The following is an 18184-nucleotide window of genomic DNA, read 5'->3' as shown; positions in this document are numbered from 1 at the left end:
GTCTGAAAGCTAAGTCGTTCGGGGAGTCGCATAAAGAAAAAATACTCCTTCCAATGTTTGTTGGAAGTTGTCATTTTGTCAAAAAACACTAAGCCAACTCGAGAAGAAGGTTTCCAGTTCGGACTGCTTGGGATAATAAAAGTAATGGAAAGCTCGAGGGGTCAAAGGAATGTCGTGCAGCCGAAACAACACAATGACGTCGCACAACAAGCGAAAAGAATTTGGTACGAGCTACGGAAGGGGAACACGGAAGTAATTACAGACTTCGATGATGAAGGGGTGGATAGGGAAGCGAAGATCGACCACAAATTAGTCTCAGAATAGACATATGGTGCTGGTCGACGGATCATTTGGCCGATCGGACGGAGAGGCTAGAATGATCTCGTGATCAGAAGGAATATCGAAGATGTTCCAAAGGCTCTCAGTGTCGCCCGCGTCGAACCAAATCTCCATGGTAGTATACCAGAGTCCAAGAGCGGGGTTTGACGGCTGTAAAGAGCTTGCCATTGCCCAAAATACGAGAAAAAAGGGGTTCGAAGTGAAGAAATGTGAACGAGAAACACAGAAAGCGCTGGAGTGGAAACGCAAAGATTGAAGACAAACAAGGTTCAGGAGGCGAACTCACAGTAGAAGAAAAGGTGGTCACGGAAGAAGGGAAGAAGATTGTCGGAGCACCGATGGCATAGGGACACTTCGCCAGCAACTCTCGTAGAAGACGTAAGGTGGGGAAAAGAAGTCGACGTTGCGACTTTATAAACTTCAGGATTGGTCGAACAGAGCCGTCTGATCTAGGTCACGGGAACCAGAGCACATATCCAATCGTAGAATTTAAATCATCAAACGTCACATCAGCGACTGTCGCTTAGAACATGCGATGATTACGGCGGTGACACGTGGCATTTTCCCATTGGTCTGCATTTAATGAACGCCATTAACAGGCGTGGGCGCGTGCTCAGCCTTAATGGGGGTGATTTGTACGAATTACAAGAGATTCGGGTGACATCAGCGTTGATCGCACGCATTCGAAGACACCGAAGGAGAAAGCCCAAGTACAAATACGTGAAACATCGATCGGCTTCAAGGATCGGTCCTATGGTCGGCTGACACTCTTCGGCAGACCAACCGGAGTCTACCCAGTATCACGGTCGATCGGCCAATTGATCTCCAAACTTTTTCTGTACAGTCAGTCAGACTTACAGCCTCCTTCGACTAGACTTGAGGGGAAGACATGTGATGCGGTGATGAGGGGTCCACCCAGTGGAGGGTCATTATCACGGTGGAGGTCAAAGGTCAAAGGTCAAAGTCAGGGTGGTCAACGTCCCTGTATCACCGGCCGGTCGGGGATAGAGAAGGCCCGATCAGATATCATCATAGCTTGGCCCTTTACCGAGCTTCTGATGCTCTGAGAAGTATGTGTCGGTGAGGCACACGCCGAGTGGCCAACCCGTTCGGACTTACATCAAACCTAGGAACCAGCAAAGCGGGGTCGTGACCGAGTAACTACATTTAGACATAGCTCTGCTCGGCACAACAGCGGAGCTCGGACAGTGGGAGGTTGGCCGAGCAGCCATCCCGCTCGACCCAGTAATGGACAAAAGGAGGATCTGGCGATATCTTTCTGGGAGCTCATGCCCCCGATAGATGGCATGGTTAACGGCATGGTCAGGCAGAGGAGCGTACGACGAAAACTTCCACTATCATGTCAGAGATATACTCAGGTCGTTAAGATATAGTGTCAAGGGCACTTTGCTAACATGTCTTTTCAAGGAAAGCTTCGAGAAGTGTGTATGCCTCGAGGAGCGTACACACGCGTAGGGTTGTAAACAAGCCGAGCTGAGCCGAGCTTTGGGGTGTTCAAGCTTGTTTGATAAGATAACCGAGCCGAGCCGAGCTTAAAATGAACCAAGCTTTTGAAATGAGTGTTCAAGCTTGGCTTGGTTTATTTTTTATGAGGTTGAGCTTGTTTGAAGCTTGGCTTGAGATTGGTTCGTTTAGATGTTATCAAGCTCTCAATTCAAGCTTAGCTTGAGCTTGGTTCGAGCTTAGCTTGAGCTTGGTTCGAGCTTGGCTTAAGCTTGGTTTGAGCTTAGTTTGAGCTTGGTTCATTTAGATGTTATCAAGCTCTCAATTCAAGCTTATTTGATTGTTTGAAACTTTTAATTATTTGATTGACTATTAATATTGATAATTTAAATTTATTTATTTATTTATTTTATTATTTATTTATCATATTGGAAAGAGTTTTATTAATAAATATGATTCGTGAACATTGTTCACGAACGTTGTTCACGAACATTGTTTACGAACGTTGTTCACGAACATTAACGAGCTGAACACATATGTGTTCAAGTTTGTTTGTTTAGCTTAACGAGCTGTTCAAACTTGTTTGTTTAATTAATCTTATGTATATTGAACGAACATAAACAAACTCTTACCAAGCGGAACACCAAGCTTGTTCACGAACGCTTGGTTCATTTACAGCCCTACATGCGCGCCCCCTGAGCTCTATATAAAGGGCTCTAAGCTTCAACGGAGGTATGCTAATTTTACTGTAGTCACACTGTTACTCAGCTTTTCTTACTCCACTTCTTTTGCTTCCACACCGTCGGTGACTGACTTCAACGTTGGAGGGTCATCATCGGAAAATCTCTCCCTGGCTAGGCACTGACGTTGCTATGGTTGCAGGTCTCTTTAGTTCGGAGTCCATGCACAGTTAACAGGAGCGTTACGCCTCTCAATATCTATCACCTCGACTTTTGAATAGGATCAGTACGAATTTAAGAACTCTCATCATTTAATGGGTCTCCATAAATATTTTTAATTTATTTTAATAATAAAATTTTTATATAGGATCGGTCACCTTCAGTTCAAAGAGTGATTTGATAAAAAAAATTTATTTGCACTAATGCCAGATTCACTTGAGTTGGCCACTCAGAAGCAGTATAAAATGTTTCTTTTCAATCTTTTGGTATTTCATTTGGCTGAAAGTTTGCTGCGGTTTGTCCTAGTGTTCATATGAGAGCATCCACAAATAAGTAAATATTTCTCTTAAATATTGTGGTTCTCGTGTCTACCTTATCAATCAAATATATTACTCCTTAAATATATCAAATTTTATAATTAAATATTTATGATCGTATTTATCAAATATTTCACTCTCATATATATATATATATATATATATATATATATATATATATATATAACTTTTTATTTGATTATTTCTGATATTCCAATCTTCACCCTTTCAAGTGGTGGGGATTTAGGATTTAAGGATATTTGGAGTAATATCCTCTCTAAATATCCTTCGTTATAGATGCTATTAAGGTTTATTAATCTCTCAATTGCCTAATCTGGCTTCCTCAATCAACTTCACTAAGATTTGTCCTAATATTGAATCGCAAACAATAATATTGTCCTTTAGTAATCCAGATTTCAATTCTTGTGATGTGATTAATTTTAGAGGTGAACTATTTTGTCTTATTTAGAGATAGTAATCGAACGGGTTCAAATCTAGCCTCGTAATAAATCTGTCCTGGTGGGATGGGTTTAGACCCGTCTAAACGGATCTAAGGCGGATCCGGGACAGGTCCTGGGTTTAATCGGACCCGTCCTGAACCTGCCCTGAACCCACATATCTTTAATAAATATATAGTTTATTAATATAATTATAATTTTTCTTATATTTAATAATTAAAATTTTATTTTATAATAGTTTAATATTAAAATAAATATATTTTAAATATGACGGATCTTGTAGATCTAATCCGGATCCGTCTAGCCGGATTCACGGGGTGGGACGGGATGGGTTTCGGATTTGACTAAATCTATCCCAACCCAGACCTGTTGTGCTGTCCCTAGTCCTATTACCACCAGGTAAATTCAAAAAGCGCAGGGTGGGCACGAAGAGGTCTTTAGTTTCATGAGTGGTTCGAATTCCATCGGTATTCGGAAATACCTGGTGTAAAATTTGAACCCTCGCTACTACTGGTTGTCCTAGTGTGATGGAATTCGGAAATACCTGGTGTAAAATTTGAACCCTCGTTGCTACTGGTTGTCCTAGTGTTTCCTTACAAAGATCAATATTGTCCTTGTATTTTGTGTGTATTATGTTTTGCTTTGGTAATTCTGGTCTCAGCTCGTGCGATATACGATTTAACCCTATGAATCAACCACCAAATAAATTCAAGAAGCGCATATGGGTAACGTAGAGATTCTCATCTTCATTAGTGGTTCGAACTCCATGGGTGTTCGGAAATGCTCAGCATGAAATTTAAACTTTCCCTGAATGAGAATGAGCCTCGCCGCTTTACCACTACACCATGCCTAAGGAGTTTTGACTCGATCCCATGAAGGTTTCCTACCAACTAGTAGGGTATATTCAAAAAGCGTTGATAGATCTTAACTGATTATTCAGCATCATGAGTGATTTGAACAACACGGACATATGAAAGGTCTAGCGTGACAATTCAATCCTTTTGTGTATATTTTTTTTTTAATAATCCAAGTATCCAAATCTTTACCGACCCAATTAATTCGGTAGGTGGGTGACTTTCTCCTGATTCACTTACCGGGTAAATCCGAAAACACAACGGCTCCTTGTCCCGCATCCAACATCTCAAATTTTTCATCCCGCAACAAGAAAATGTCAAGCAGTAGGTCATACTTGTGATTCGAAACATGAGTTATTGATTAATCCGTTAAACCCCTTACCGCTCCATCATGCCAGGGCGAGAGTTTTTATGTTTATTCATCCCATTAAAGTAAAATAATTTATAGTGTGCTGTAATTGAGATTCGAATAGTGTACTATAATTGTGATTATGACTATAGCAAATGATGTTTATCCCAAACATCTTTTATAGTTCGTTTATAAGAAAAGAGATAAATTCCTATATTAACTTATAATCGTATGTCCAGTGGTTATATGTTGGAAGACGTTTTTTTTCCTCATTTTGTGCGAGAGAAATTTAAATGCAAGATGTCCCTTAAAAGAAAATAAAAAATAAAAAATAAAAGTCCTGATCTCGTAATATTCCTTTTCGCTGTCACTGTGCGTCCCCGCTGGTTCATTTTCGTCTGCAGCGTTTTGGGGCAGCGAAACGCTGCCTTTTGGCGACGTCAAAGCGGCCAACAGCGACGCACGCGGCGGCCGAGGCCGAAGAACCACCACCACTCCTCCTCCTCCCACTCGCGTACGTCCTCCTCACGGCATCAGATCATTAGTCGATCTCTTTGAAGATGTACGGCGACGGAAAGACAGTGTCCGGCGGCCATTACGTACTTCTCCATCTCCTTCTCTTCCTCCTCTAATTAGAACGAATCTCCCGAGACCCATGGGATGATGAACGTGTTAATGGTGTTCTCGCCTTCGGTGGAGATACACATACCATCTCTTTTTCTTGTAATTAACTTCGCCATGTATTCCTAGCTCCAACCTCAAACTTCTTTTTTGGTCATCATAGTGACAAAATAAAACAGAATTATTGCAAAGGAGAGACAAACTTGAGACGTCGACAGCATAAACTTGAGATTAATTAATGTGACTGCTTTGTTGTTTGTTTGTTTGTTTTTCTTCAGACTCGATTGATTGGTCTCTTTAGGCGCTTAAATTATCTCCACTTGCTGACTCGCTTCCACATAATTATGGAATCCTTACTGTCCATTTTGAACCAAAACATAGTTCACTGGCCTCAGGTTTCTTCTCCATCTGTGAATTTTTCATGGGGTTGCTGTACTCAAATCTCTAAAAATATGTTGTCTGTAAATCTTTGCAGATGTTTTACCTGCATTTGAAAAGTTTTTTTTTTTTATAGGAAATCATTTAGTTTTTGTTTCTATTAGTTTAGTTTGTCATTAAATGCTTATGACTCTCTTTCTGTCTGAATCATCAGTTCAGCTTCCTGCTAAGTTGGATGCCAAGAGAATCTTTCTGTTGGTGTTCTTCAGTCAGTCCAAGGCAATGAGCAGCCACAGTTTGATCACAATTAAACAACATAATTCTTCTGACGGAGCCAACCAGCAGAATTCAGCAGTTCAATCTTCTAACTCCCCTCTATTGTTCAGTGGTGAGGATGAACACGCCGATGACATGGTGAAGGATTTCCTTAATCTGTCTACCGATGCTTCACACGCTAGCGATGGTTTAGCTCACAGTGAGCAAATAGAATTGCAAATATTGTCTGAACAACTTGGTATCGAGATCACAGATCACTGGGAAAGCCCTCGTTTGGATGTAAGTCCTTCTAACTTCCTCTGCTTATTCAGGACATAAGAAGATCGATCACTGGCATGCTCAGTTGGTTTAGAATTGTTTTCGATCTTGCTGGTTCCTTATTCAGGACATATGCTGGAGGTCCCAAGTCCCATCTCTTTCACCATCTTCTAACCGTGATGAGAATGTTCAGCCTCGTTTGCAAACAACCTCAACCTCAACCTCATCTGCAAACAAGCGAAGATTAAGATGGACGGTGGAGCTCCATGAGCGATTTGTAGATGCTGTGAACAAGCTTGATGGGGCCGAGAGTAAGCAATTCACTTTCTACTTTTGCCAATGAATTTCTTTGTATCCTCCTCCGGACACTCGCAGTTTCCTAAACAGAGGCAACTCCGAAGGCTGTACTGAGGCTCATGAATGTCGAAGGGCTGACTATTTACCATGTAAAGAGTCATTTGCAGGTGATTTTTGCAGAGAAATTTCTTGTTTTGGGATTCTTTTTGCACAGTGTTCCTTCAGTTTTATTTATCTGTAACATGCAGAAATATCGACTTGCTAAGTATCTCCCAAAGACCACAGAAGGTAATTCAGTTTCTACTTAAAGATGAATTGAATGAAATTGAGATGAGTCTTGAATGACTAGCATGGATTTATGATATTATCTACTTTCTAGATTACCTACAACTATTTTACATGTTTATGCAGACAAAAGGGCTTCCGTTTCAGAAGATAAGAAAGAACCATCAGTTAGTGATGACACTGATTTGGACAAGATGAGGTACCCCAAAATGAAACATTCTTGAATCTTGTCTATCTATCCCTCGATGAACATTCAATGCTGATCTATTCCTTCTGATCTCTATCTTTTGTCTATGTTTTAAATAAACGATAGGAGCATTCAAGTCACAGAAGCTCTCAGGATGCAAATAGAGGTTCAAAAACTGCTGCACGAACAACTCGAGGTAAAAATCTGGTGTTTCATCTGATTGCCAGTGTAACCAAATCCGAGCCTAATATTTTCTGTAGGTCCAACGAGCACTTCAATTACGCATAGAGGAAAACGCAAGCTACTTGCAGAAAATTCTTGAAGAACAGCAAAAAAGCAAGTCCCTTTAGTTCCTAGCAAAGTTCAAGTTCAGCAACACAGTATATGATTCAGAAAGTGATTCCAAATCTGCCGGGAGTTCCGAGCTTATTATTGTTCTAGCTGCTGCTCTCGTCCTCGCTCCACTGCCACCACTTCTGGTGCGTAGAGGTGGTAGATGAGTAGGGCAAGTTCTGGAGATCAGCAAACTCGCCATCTAAAAATTATCTTCTTGGTGTCTCAATTGATTTCTTCTACCTTTTCTGGAATCTGGATGGCCCTCATCTCTTTCACAGAGGATCGATCGGTGGGACAATTGGCGATGTCTCGAATCAGTTCTTGTTAAAAATTTGATCTCGAATCGGGAAGGGAAGAGGACAAAACAGGGCGAGGAGGAGTGCCGTGTGTTGCCACCATTGGTCATTGGCCGAGCTGATGAAGCTCATGGCTCCAATGGACATTTCCAATGATTAAATTTTTTCAATAAGTTGTTTTTATAGTGATAATATAAAAATTTATTATTCTCTCTACGCTAAAAAAATAAAATAAATCTCCATATAAATTTTTTATAGGTCTTACACATCACATATCTAATATCTTTATTTATTATTTTTTTATTTAATATTTCTATATAATTTTTACTTAAGATTTTAACTAATTATGATCTTTAATTTAATTTATTTATAATTTATAATTAATAAATAAATTAACTTATAATTTTTAATTTAATTGAATTTATAATTTTCATTTAATATTCAATTAACTTATAAATTTCAATTTAATTATAGTGTATTTTTTTTAACTTATCGGTATGTTTATTTTCAAAAAGAAAGGAGTACTATTTTAATTATTATTGACAATTTATAAAATAAAATATTATAATTAAATATTTTTTCAAATAATTTATTTTTTAATTGATTTGAAAGGGTGCACATTAATTATTGGCTTCACCTTTAAAGAAAAAATTAAGTTTGATTTTTTAGATCCGTTCGTAAATTAAAAATCTCAAATCTCATCTCTACCGTTATTTAAGTTTTTTTATTGTAGTTTTTTTATTTTATAAACCTTTGACAAACTTTATATTGGAGATGCTCTAAGTAATTAATTCAGGAGGTGGATTGCTCTTTCACTGGTTCGTCTACTCGATACATCTAGAAATCACCCTAAAACTCAAGGCACAAGAAATATTAATAAAGAACTCAATTCCTAAATCGTATTTAATTATTAAAAGAATTTCAAACATTATTTTAAAGAATATCTTTATTCGCTTTTTTCATATTACGAACTCCCCTCGAACTTTGAAAAGTAAATACTTGGTCTAGTTATTATCTCGTTGCTTTAGTTGTTTGTTAGATATACTTATATAGATAAATTTTTACTCGTAAATATTAAAAATATCAAAAGTACATGAAATATCATAAAAATAAAAATAATAAAGAATATGTTCTCAGACTCTAAAAGGGCCTAAATAGCATCTTTTAGACTCAAAACTTTGCGATTATGTGTCTCTTGATAATAAACTTAAATTTTTAAATTCTGCACACATGAGCATAGATATAATCTGATTCTGAGTCTCGAGTCAAAAAATTTACTCTTCAATAGATTGTGTTCCTATATTGGTCTTTCGTTTTGTACCTCACAACTCCATTCAAGTTTTTTTTTCCATTTTAAAAAGATCTAAGAGACTAAGACTGTGTTTGGTTTGTAAATTTTTTATTTTCATTTTTTGAGAAAATAAAAAATATTATTTGGTTGGTAATTTTCACATTTGTTTTCTTAAAAAGGAGATATCATTTAATAAGAAAATAGAGAATGTTTAAAAGTCATTTTCTAAGAAAAAACACATGTTTTTTTTTAAATTGACAACAAAAAAACCAAATGCTCTCTGAGTGTTCCAATTAGGCCCGGCTCTAGAGGAGGGCCACACTGGACAATGACCCTGGGCCCAAAATTTGAGAGGCCCAAATTTTTTTTTTAGTATCATGTATAAGCATGTAAATTTTAGAATTCTTTTCCTTATTTGCATTAATGGCATGCCTTTACCTTGCAGTTTGTTGTTTCCAAAGTGACAAATGGAAAAATTAGGGATTTGCTAGCAAACGATTCCCTGCAATATGCTACAACGTGGAGCAAATCAGCAAATGCAAGATGCTATAACGTGGAGCAAATTCAAGCTGCTGCTAGTGCTATGGCCTAGGTGCATCTTTAGTCTTTTTCTTCGATTTGCAAGATGCTAATAGGTGCTCTTTTTCTTGTTCTTCTGCTCATTTCGAATCTTCAACGGCTATTTTTTATTTGTAGTTGCTGCCTCATTAATTTCTTTACCTTCTAAAGAATTTTTGTTTTTTTATCGTTATTTATGGAATTATCAAGATATGACTTTCTGTATTCATGAAGATGATAAATAACGGCCTATTTTTTTCTATTTGTGTATCCCTTAACCCATAAATTCTAATATTTAATCTCCATTTTTTTGCATATTTGAAATTCCAATAAAAAAGTGTCCTAAAATTTTTATTGAATTTGGTTCTTTGGAGGAGAATTTTGTCACATTTGCAAACTGCAATTTCAATTTTCCAGTGCATCTGTAGATCTGCTACTTCTTCTAAACTCATATTCCACCGGTTTACAAATTTTGTTAAGGTTTAGTTCTCCTTCATATTTCATATTTGGCAATTTCATTTTTTGATTTTTTGTTTTTTAAATAAGTTTCAGAATTATGAAGTTGGAAACTTAATTGGTTAGTTTGATTATTTATCAAGTTTGCTTAGTTAGTCGTCGGTTCGATTTTGTATATGTATATATATTTGGGGACTTCAATTCTGGAAAGTTGTGAGACTGAGGGACTCTTGAATGGCTACACTCTGAAGTAGTTTTATTCCATGAATTCATAGTATTGTTGTTCCTGTTCCATCAAATTTTTCTAGAATGTACCAATTCTTTAAATATGTTATTTTTTTTTTCATCCTTTGCCATCAATAGATGCTCTCCTCTCTTGACCTCACATATCAGAATATGTGAAAACCAATATACTAGCATGATGATCACTTTACCAAATTTAAATTTCATATCTTGTCATATTCAGTGGTCTTTGGAACTTGTGACTTTAGGATAAACTATAACATGTCATCTGAGCTGAGCTGATGGTAATTGGATTGAGTTTAATAAATTATAAATTATAGTTAAACTAGGTAGAAACTTTTTATATTGTACGGGCCAAATATTCTGGAAAGTTGAATGTTATGTCTCTGACTTATTAATTAGTATTATTGTTTCTTTAAATACTATAATTTTATTAATTAGGTTTAATTTGACACTAATTTAATTTTCTTTTGACAAGTGTTGTCTGATGAGGTGTCTAACGAACCTAGACGTTTCCATTAATATAGAAAAATATCATATTCCAAGTGCTATTATTTCTTTACTAGTGAAATAATTTGAATTATCTATTTTTTTTTTGTATTGTTGTCATTTTATACATTATAATATGTTGTCTAAAAAACATCTTTCTGGATGTGAGAAAAGAAAAAAAAAGAAAAAAAACTAGAACAATTGACTGAATCACAAAGAAGTGCTATTAATAAATTTTTTTGTTAAAAATTCTCATGAAAATGCACAAAATTTAATTGTGAATGTGGATAATGTAGATGAGTGTAATGAGATTCACTTAATGAGAAAAGGGAAAACATGAGTGAGAATGAAAATATTTTTAATAGGATAGATAATGAGAATATTGACATTTATAAATAATTTATTTCTTCACTTGATATATATGATCTAAAAAATTGAGATAATAATGATAACAATGCACGTGATATTTTAGTTGAAAAAGAGCTTATAAGATAAATGAATATTGTATATCCTTTGGATTTTCTTGTGCTCATTATTATAGACATTTAAGTAATAGAGAAATAAGAGATCAAAAGTGGTTGGTTTACAGTAAATATGTGGATAAAGTTTAATATTTTTGTTGTAAGTTGTTTAAATCTAAAAACAATAGAAGTTCGTTAGCAAAGGATGAATTTAGATATTGGAAACATCTTAGTGAACGACTTAAAGAGCATGAAAATAGTATTGAACATATAATTAACATGAACACTTGGAATGAATTAAAAATGCGATTAGATAAAAACCTAACAATTGATAAAGACCTACAAGGAGAAATTTTCAAAGAAAAAGAGCATTGGAGATAAGTTATAACAAGAATATTAGCAATTGGAAAATGTCTTTCTAAACATTTTTTTGGATTTTCGAGGATCTAATGAAAAACTTTATCAAAATAATAATGGAATTTTTTTGAGGTTGATTGAAATGATTGCTGAATTTGATTATGTGATACAAGATCATATTAGACGTATTCAAAATAATGAAATTCATTTTCATTACCTTGATCATAAAATCCAAAATGAGTTGATTTTTATTTTAGCTAATAATGTCAAATTTTCAATCATTAATAAAATTAAAGAAGAAAATATATTTTTTAGTAATTCTTGATTGTACCCTAGATATAAGTCATCAAGAACAAATGACTTTCATAGTACGATGTATTAATATATCATGTAATAAAGTGAAAATAGAGTAGTATTTTTTAGAATTTCTAAAAGTAGATGATACATCTGACTTAGGACTTTTGAATGAATTACAAAATGTGTTAAAATCACTTGATCTTAGTATTGAAAATATTAGAGATCAAGGTTATGATAATGGTTCCAATACGAAAGGAAAACATCAAGGAGTTCAAAAGAGGTTGCTTAAAAAAATCCAAGAGCATTGTATATGTCATGTGCTTGTTATAGTCTTAATTTAACTCTTAGTGATATGACACATTCTGTTGGGACCTTTGACACCGGCTAAAGGAGAGTGAATAGTCGATCACCCACTTCGATCACTTCTTGCAATTGTTAGTACGTAGCGGAATACAACGGCTGTCCGTAAGGTGGACGATCCCAATCCTTTGGCGGATGACTCCCCGAAAAACTTCGGCTAGCTCAAACCTCCTTTTCGGTGGAGAAATCTCACCACAACCTTGATCCAAACACCCTTAGATCACAAGAGAAGCTTGGAGCACTTAGGAAACTTCTAATAAACTTTAACCAAGTCTATTTCATCAACCATGGCTAAGCACATCAAGTTCTCTTAAATAGAGCTCGGGAGAAAACACAAGTTGCATTTCCCACCACCTAGTCGATTGGTCCTTTAAGCGAAGCCAACCGTTACACCCCAATGGTCAACAACCAGTCGACTGCTACAGTGCTGCTATAGTAACTGCTACAGCAACAACTACAGTAAACCCTAAACATAGAATTTTGCCTTGAGTATAATCTCTTATACACTCGTCCTTGCTCGCACAACCTAGACCTATCCTTCTAGCCTCCCCTATCAACCTTGTATCCCTCAGATGCATTTCCATCCTTCACGCCTTAGCTTCTGGAGCTTTCATTGGCTTTGTTATCGTTGTCAGGTCTTCATCGCTAAGATGCACGCTCCAGGATTTCATCCTTTGCCAAGTCACATTTGGACTTATATTGCCAAGACTACATAATTGGACTTACACCTCCAAGACTCACCCTTGGACTTTTCCTTTGCTAAGATCACATTTGGACTTTTCTTATTATACCTGTATTCTGCACATTCACAATGCATATCACATACAACAATAAACTTAATTTAAACCTTTGTCCAAACATCAAAACCTAGGGCACCTAGATTGCTCTAACAATCTCTCACTTTTTGTTATTTAGCAATCCGTTTAAGTTAGGAAAATAATATAGCAATACATATGTAAATAAATATACAAATAAACTCATTCATAAACATGGAACCTAACCCTTGATTCCCACTTCACCTAAGCTTTTCCTAAAGCTAGGGTTCCTTATAAAGATTAACTTCTTCCCTTTGCCAATAAATGAGCAATTGCTCCCCCTTCACCTAGGCTCCCTCTTGAGCTAAGATTTTTTGCAAAGGTGTGTATGTTTCCCACTTAAACCCAACACTTCTCCTCATTTACCACACATAAAAAAGTGCTCCAATAATATCCCAATTGTTGGACTCTTTGACTTCTAATGAGCACAATTATCATGCATTAACCTCCCATAATGTTACATACATATTCATAATCCTTTTGGTCATTTTATATTATTGGAAAACACTTTCAACCTGTATCAGTCGACTGTCATTGACCCCAATCAACTACCCATATCAAAATGAACTTACAAAAATATTTTGTGCTAAAAAATACTATTACCAGTCGACTGATACTTTATTTTAACAAAAATCAATATTGCTGACAAACTTTCAGAAATGCATCAAAAATTTCAGACATCTAAAAATGTCTAAATTTTATGGAGAGGTCTATTTTACCCTTTTCTACTTAGGAAAGATATATATAAAAATATATCTATCATAGATCCTAAGATTGACACAAAATCTAAAATTAACTAAATAGTTCAATTGAATCTTGACCTAAAGTCCTAGTGTTTGCTTCCTCTTGATGTATCTGTCTATACTAAACCATAATGCATCCATAGCATTAGTTTATATGACATCTATACATCAAAAACTAATTTTTATACAATATGATCCAAATTCATATTTTCATGCATGATATCATCATAATTATGCCAACCCATTAGGTTAGAAACTCAAGTTTGTCTCCTAACCACTTGACACATTGGATAACCCATCTACCATGGGTATCAAATGCTCTTCCTAACCTTGGGGCTCTTAACCTTAATTACCTCCCTAAGTAACTCCTCCACTAAGGCTAGGCCACTTCAGTGCACCTCGGATGATATTTGGCCTACAAAACTTACCTTCTTAACGTTAGCCACCTTGTCTTTGGTTAATTTCTTCTTATCCTTAACCTTAGACATCTCATCCTTGCAATAAACATAAGCAACCCTAGCATATTTCTTCTCATTGCCCTTAGATGATTCTCCCTTAACCTTAGTCACTCCTCCCTTATCAATGTCATGTGTCACCTTAGCACTTGACCTCCTTTTGGTATTGGAGTGACCCAATTTGATATTTTTGGGTCTTTGACCACCTAAACGCATGTCAAGTCCTTTAGGTCCAATAATAAACCTATCTAAGACTTTCTCCATTTTCTCAAGCCTTGTCTTCAAGACTTGATTTTCTAATTCTAGGGTTCTAACCTTAGAATTAACATGTCCGCCTTGTACATTTCTAAACATACCCTTCCTAGGCATATGTCTCCTCTTCTTGGGATTAAAGCCTAAGTTTTCACCCACTTTCCTTCCCTTAGGCAAAGTGGTTTGGGTCTTATAGGTCTACCCATACTAGATTTTGATATATTAGGGTTATCAACTACATTAACCCTATTCCTATCATTGTACATAAATCCATAATTATGCATGGGTATATAATTTTTAATATTCCTAAAAAGCATAAAGGAATTTGAACTTAGATTAAACTTTAAAATAGGGAGTACCTTCCCTTTTATCTTTAAAGTTCCCCCTTGACTTGAGCTACTCTTCTTTTCCCATTTCTTCAAGTGCACCAATTTCTTGAGTTCTCCTCTCCTTGGGCACTTTGTATGGTAGTGACCATACTCACCACATGTGAAGCATCTAATACGTTTCTTCTCCTTCTTCTTCCTACAACTCACATTAGTTAAATCAACCTTAGTGAATTTAGGGTTTATCTCCCTTAGCTTTTAGAGCGATGGATACCTACTCTTATAGTGTCCCATCTTACCACACTCAAAGTGTTTGATGTGGCTCTTCTCGCCATTTTTTGTGGATGAGGTGGTCTTTTCTTCCTTGGATGGCTCCTCTTCCTCTTCACTCGAAGATGTGGACAATTCCACTTCCTCTTCCTTTGAAAATGTGGATGACACTTCCTCATCTTCCTTCTCTTCCTCGGATGTTGAACATGTGTCAACATCCGATTGGTCTTTCTCCTCTTGGACAAATGAGACATTCTCCTTAGGTTCCTCCACTTCTTGTGCTTGTGTAGGGTTTTCATGTAGAGAAACCTCTTTGTTCCATAGGTAATGAGCACACTCATACTCACCTACACGAGACACAATATTAGGAGGTAATAAGTTGGTTAAAATTTTTGTTACCTCCTTATCCGCCTCTAATTGCTTCCTTTGCTCCTCGATCCAATACCGAGATCGAAGACATTTTCCCTTCTTGTTGGTTGGAGTCTTGAATGGCTCCTCCAATGTCATCCAATGATTCCAATTCATTTGGAATCATGTCTCCAATCGTGACTTCCAATATCTGAAGTTCTCCTTCTCGTATGGAGGTGGGATCTGGATATCCCATCCTAGATGTCCTTCAGACTCCATCTTCTCTAACACTCGCTCCCTTGGCGATTAGTCCAACAAGAGATAACATAGCTCTGATACTACTTGTTGGGACCTTTGACATCGGCTAGAGGCGGTGAATAGCCAATCACCCACTTCGATCACTTCCTGCAATTGTTAGTATGCAGCGGAATATAAAACAAGCTAACAAATAGAAAGACAAATCCAATGACACATTTGTTTACGTGGTTCAGAGATAAAGCTCATACTCCATGGCTGTCTGTAAGGTGGATGATCCCGATCCGTCAATGGTTAACTCCTCGGAAAACTCAAGCTAGCTCAAACCTCCTTCTCGGTGGAGAAACCTCATCACAACTTTGATCCAAACATCCTTAGATCATAAGAGAAGCTTGGAGCACTTAGGAGACTTCTAATAGACTTTAACCAAGTATGTTTCATCAACTATGGTCAAGCATCCCGAGCTCTCTTAAATAGAGCTCAGGAGAAAACACAAGTTGTATTCCCGCCACCAGTTGACTGGTCCTTTAAGTGATGCCGACCGCTATGTCCCAACGGATGACTACCAGTTGATTGCTACATTGTATCAGTCAATTGCTACGGTGTACTAGTCGACTGCTACAGTACTGCTATTGTAACTAGTATAGTAGCAGCTATAGTAAACCCTACATCTAGAATTTTGCCCTGAGTATAATCTCTCATGCACTCATCTTTACTTGCACAACCTAGACCTAGCCTTTTAGCCTCCTCCATCAGCCTTACATCCCTCAGATGCCTCCCCATCCTTCAAACATTACCTTCTGGAGCTTCCATCGGTCTTGTCATCATTGTCGGGTCTTCACTGCCAAGAGCCACGCTCCAGGACTTTATCCTTTGCCAACTCATACTTGGACTTACGTTACCAAGACTACATACTTGGACTTACACTGCTAAGACTCACCCTTGGACTTTTCCTTTGCCAAGATCATACTTGAATTTTTCTTGTTGTACCTGTATTCTGCATACTCACAATGCATATCAAATATAACAATAAACCTAACTTAAACCTTTGTCCAAACATCAAAACCTAGGGCACCTAGATTGCTCCAACACATTCTTGTGTTAAAGCTGTTTCTTTTTTTGTAGTAATACAATGCATATATATATTATTTTCAAGTTCTCCTAAGAGATGGAAATTTTTACTTAATAATGTAAAGAGATTAACTGTCAAATCTTTGTCGAATACTCGTTGGGAAAGTCACATTAAAAGTGTTTAAGCTATTAGATCATAAATTGTGGAAGTAAGAGCAACTTTACTAGAATTAAATAACATTTGTGATGATGCAAAATCAATGTGTGAAGCTGAAAGTTTAGCTAATTCAATAATTTTTTTTTGAATTTTTACTTGATTTGGTCATTTGGTATGATATTTTATTTGCTATAAACATGGTGAGTAGGAAATTACAATCGAAATTTATGTGCATTGACTTTGCCATGAAACAATTGGAAGGTGTACTCTCATTTTTTGAAAAGTATAGGAATGATGGTTTTATTGCAAGTTTATCTATTACTAAAAGTCTTGCATCATAGATGAACATAGAGCTAATGTTTACAAGAAAGCGCTATATTTTTAGGAAAAAATAAATTAATGAAAGCAAAGACAATGAAGTTTTGCTATCATTAGAAGAGTCATTTAGAATTGATTATTTTGTTGTTGTTGTGGAAATAACGATTGCTTCTTTAAAATATAGATTTAAGCAAATGAAAACCTTTAAAAATATATTTAGTTTTTTATTTGATTCAAAAACGTTAAAAACTTTGGATGATGATGAATTGAGAAAATGTTGTGTTAATCTAAAATTTACTTTAACTTATGATAACTCATCAGATGTTGAGTTAAATGATTTATTTACTGAATTTAAAATATTACGAATGATTTTACTAAATGTAATAATGTTTGTAATTGATATTCTTGAATTGGTCCAAAGTGTAGATTGTTATCCAAATATTATAATTGTTTATATAATCTTTTTGACTATGCTTGTTATGGTAGTATTGATTGAAAGGAGTTTTTAAAATTAAAATTATTGAAAACATATATGAGATCGTTAATGTCGCAAGCAAGATTAAATAAATTGATAATTTTATGTACTGAAAAAGATATTTTAAAAATATTGAAATTTATAATATTATAGAAGATTTTATAAATAGAAATACTACACGAAATAAATCAAATAATTATAGGTGAACTATATATTATTAAAAATTTATGAGATTTCATTTTATTGTTTCACTCCAAATCTCGTGAGTTAAAGGACCGGGACTTATTTCTATTTCATCCGATTAATTCTGGAGGTAAAAATGCCCGATAGTTAATCTCCGTGATTTTCGTCATCACTCCATGTTGAAATGGGCAAACTCTCAATTTTTTCGCACATCGATAGTTTGACTTAGATCGTGAGCATAATTTCGATAAAATTTGACGTCGTGCATACCCTGAAGGATCGAACCATGATGCCTAATGTGCGTCCGGAAGTGAATTGAAATTATTAAAATAAAGTGGAGTATATTAGAAAAATCCAGCGGGAAGACACGACTTTAGTGGAGGTGTCCGA

At 35.9% G+C, this 18184-nt stretch overlaps 1 protein-coding gene across 1 annotated transcript; it reads left to right on the top strand.

Moving 5' to 3' along the window:
* Positions 1 to 5040: 5040 nt before the first annotated feature.
* Positions 5041 to 7814, top strand: LOC122010318 (protein PHOSPHATE STARVATION RESPONSE 3-like). The gene is made up of 8 exons (XM_042566808.1): positions 5041 to 5279; positions 5894 to 6234; positions 6341 to 6524; positions 6601 to 6677; positions 6759 to 6798; positions 6922 to 6994; positions 7109 to 7178; positions 7243 to 7814. Exons 2-8 carry the CDS (start codon positions 5962 to 5964, stop codon positions 7330 to 7332), a joined length of 807 nt encoding a protein of 268 aa, XP_042422742.1. The 5' UTR covers positions 5041 to 5279; positions 5894 to 5961; the 3' UTR covers positions 7333 to 7814.
* Positions 7815 to 18184: the final 10370 nt, after the last annotated feature.

Source organism: Zingiber officinale, chromosome 8A (genome assembly GCF_018446385.1).
Source record: "Zingiber officinale cultivar Zhangliang chromosome 8A, Zo_v1.1, whole genome shotgun sequence".
In the NCBI taxonomy this organism is placed as follows: Eukaryota; Viridiplantae; Streptophyta; class Magnoliopsida; order Zingiberales; family Zingiberaceae; genus Zingiber; species Zingiber officinale.
The sequence above is the reverse complement of the archived record's forward strand: the minus strand, read 5'-3'. Positions and strand labels throughout refer to the sequence as shown.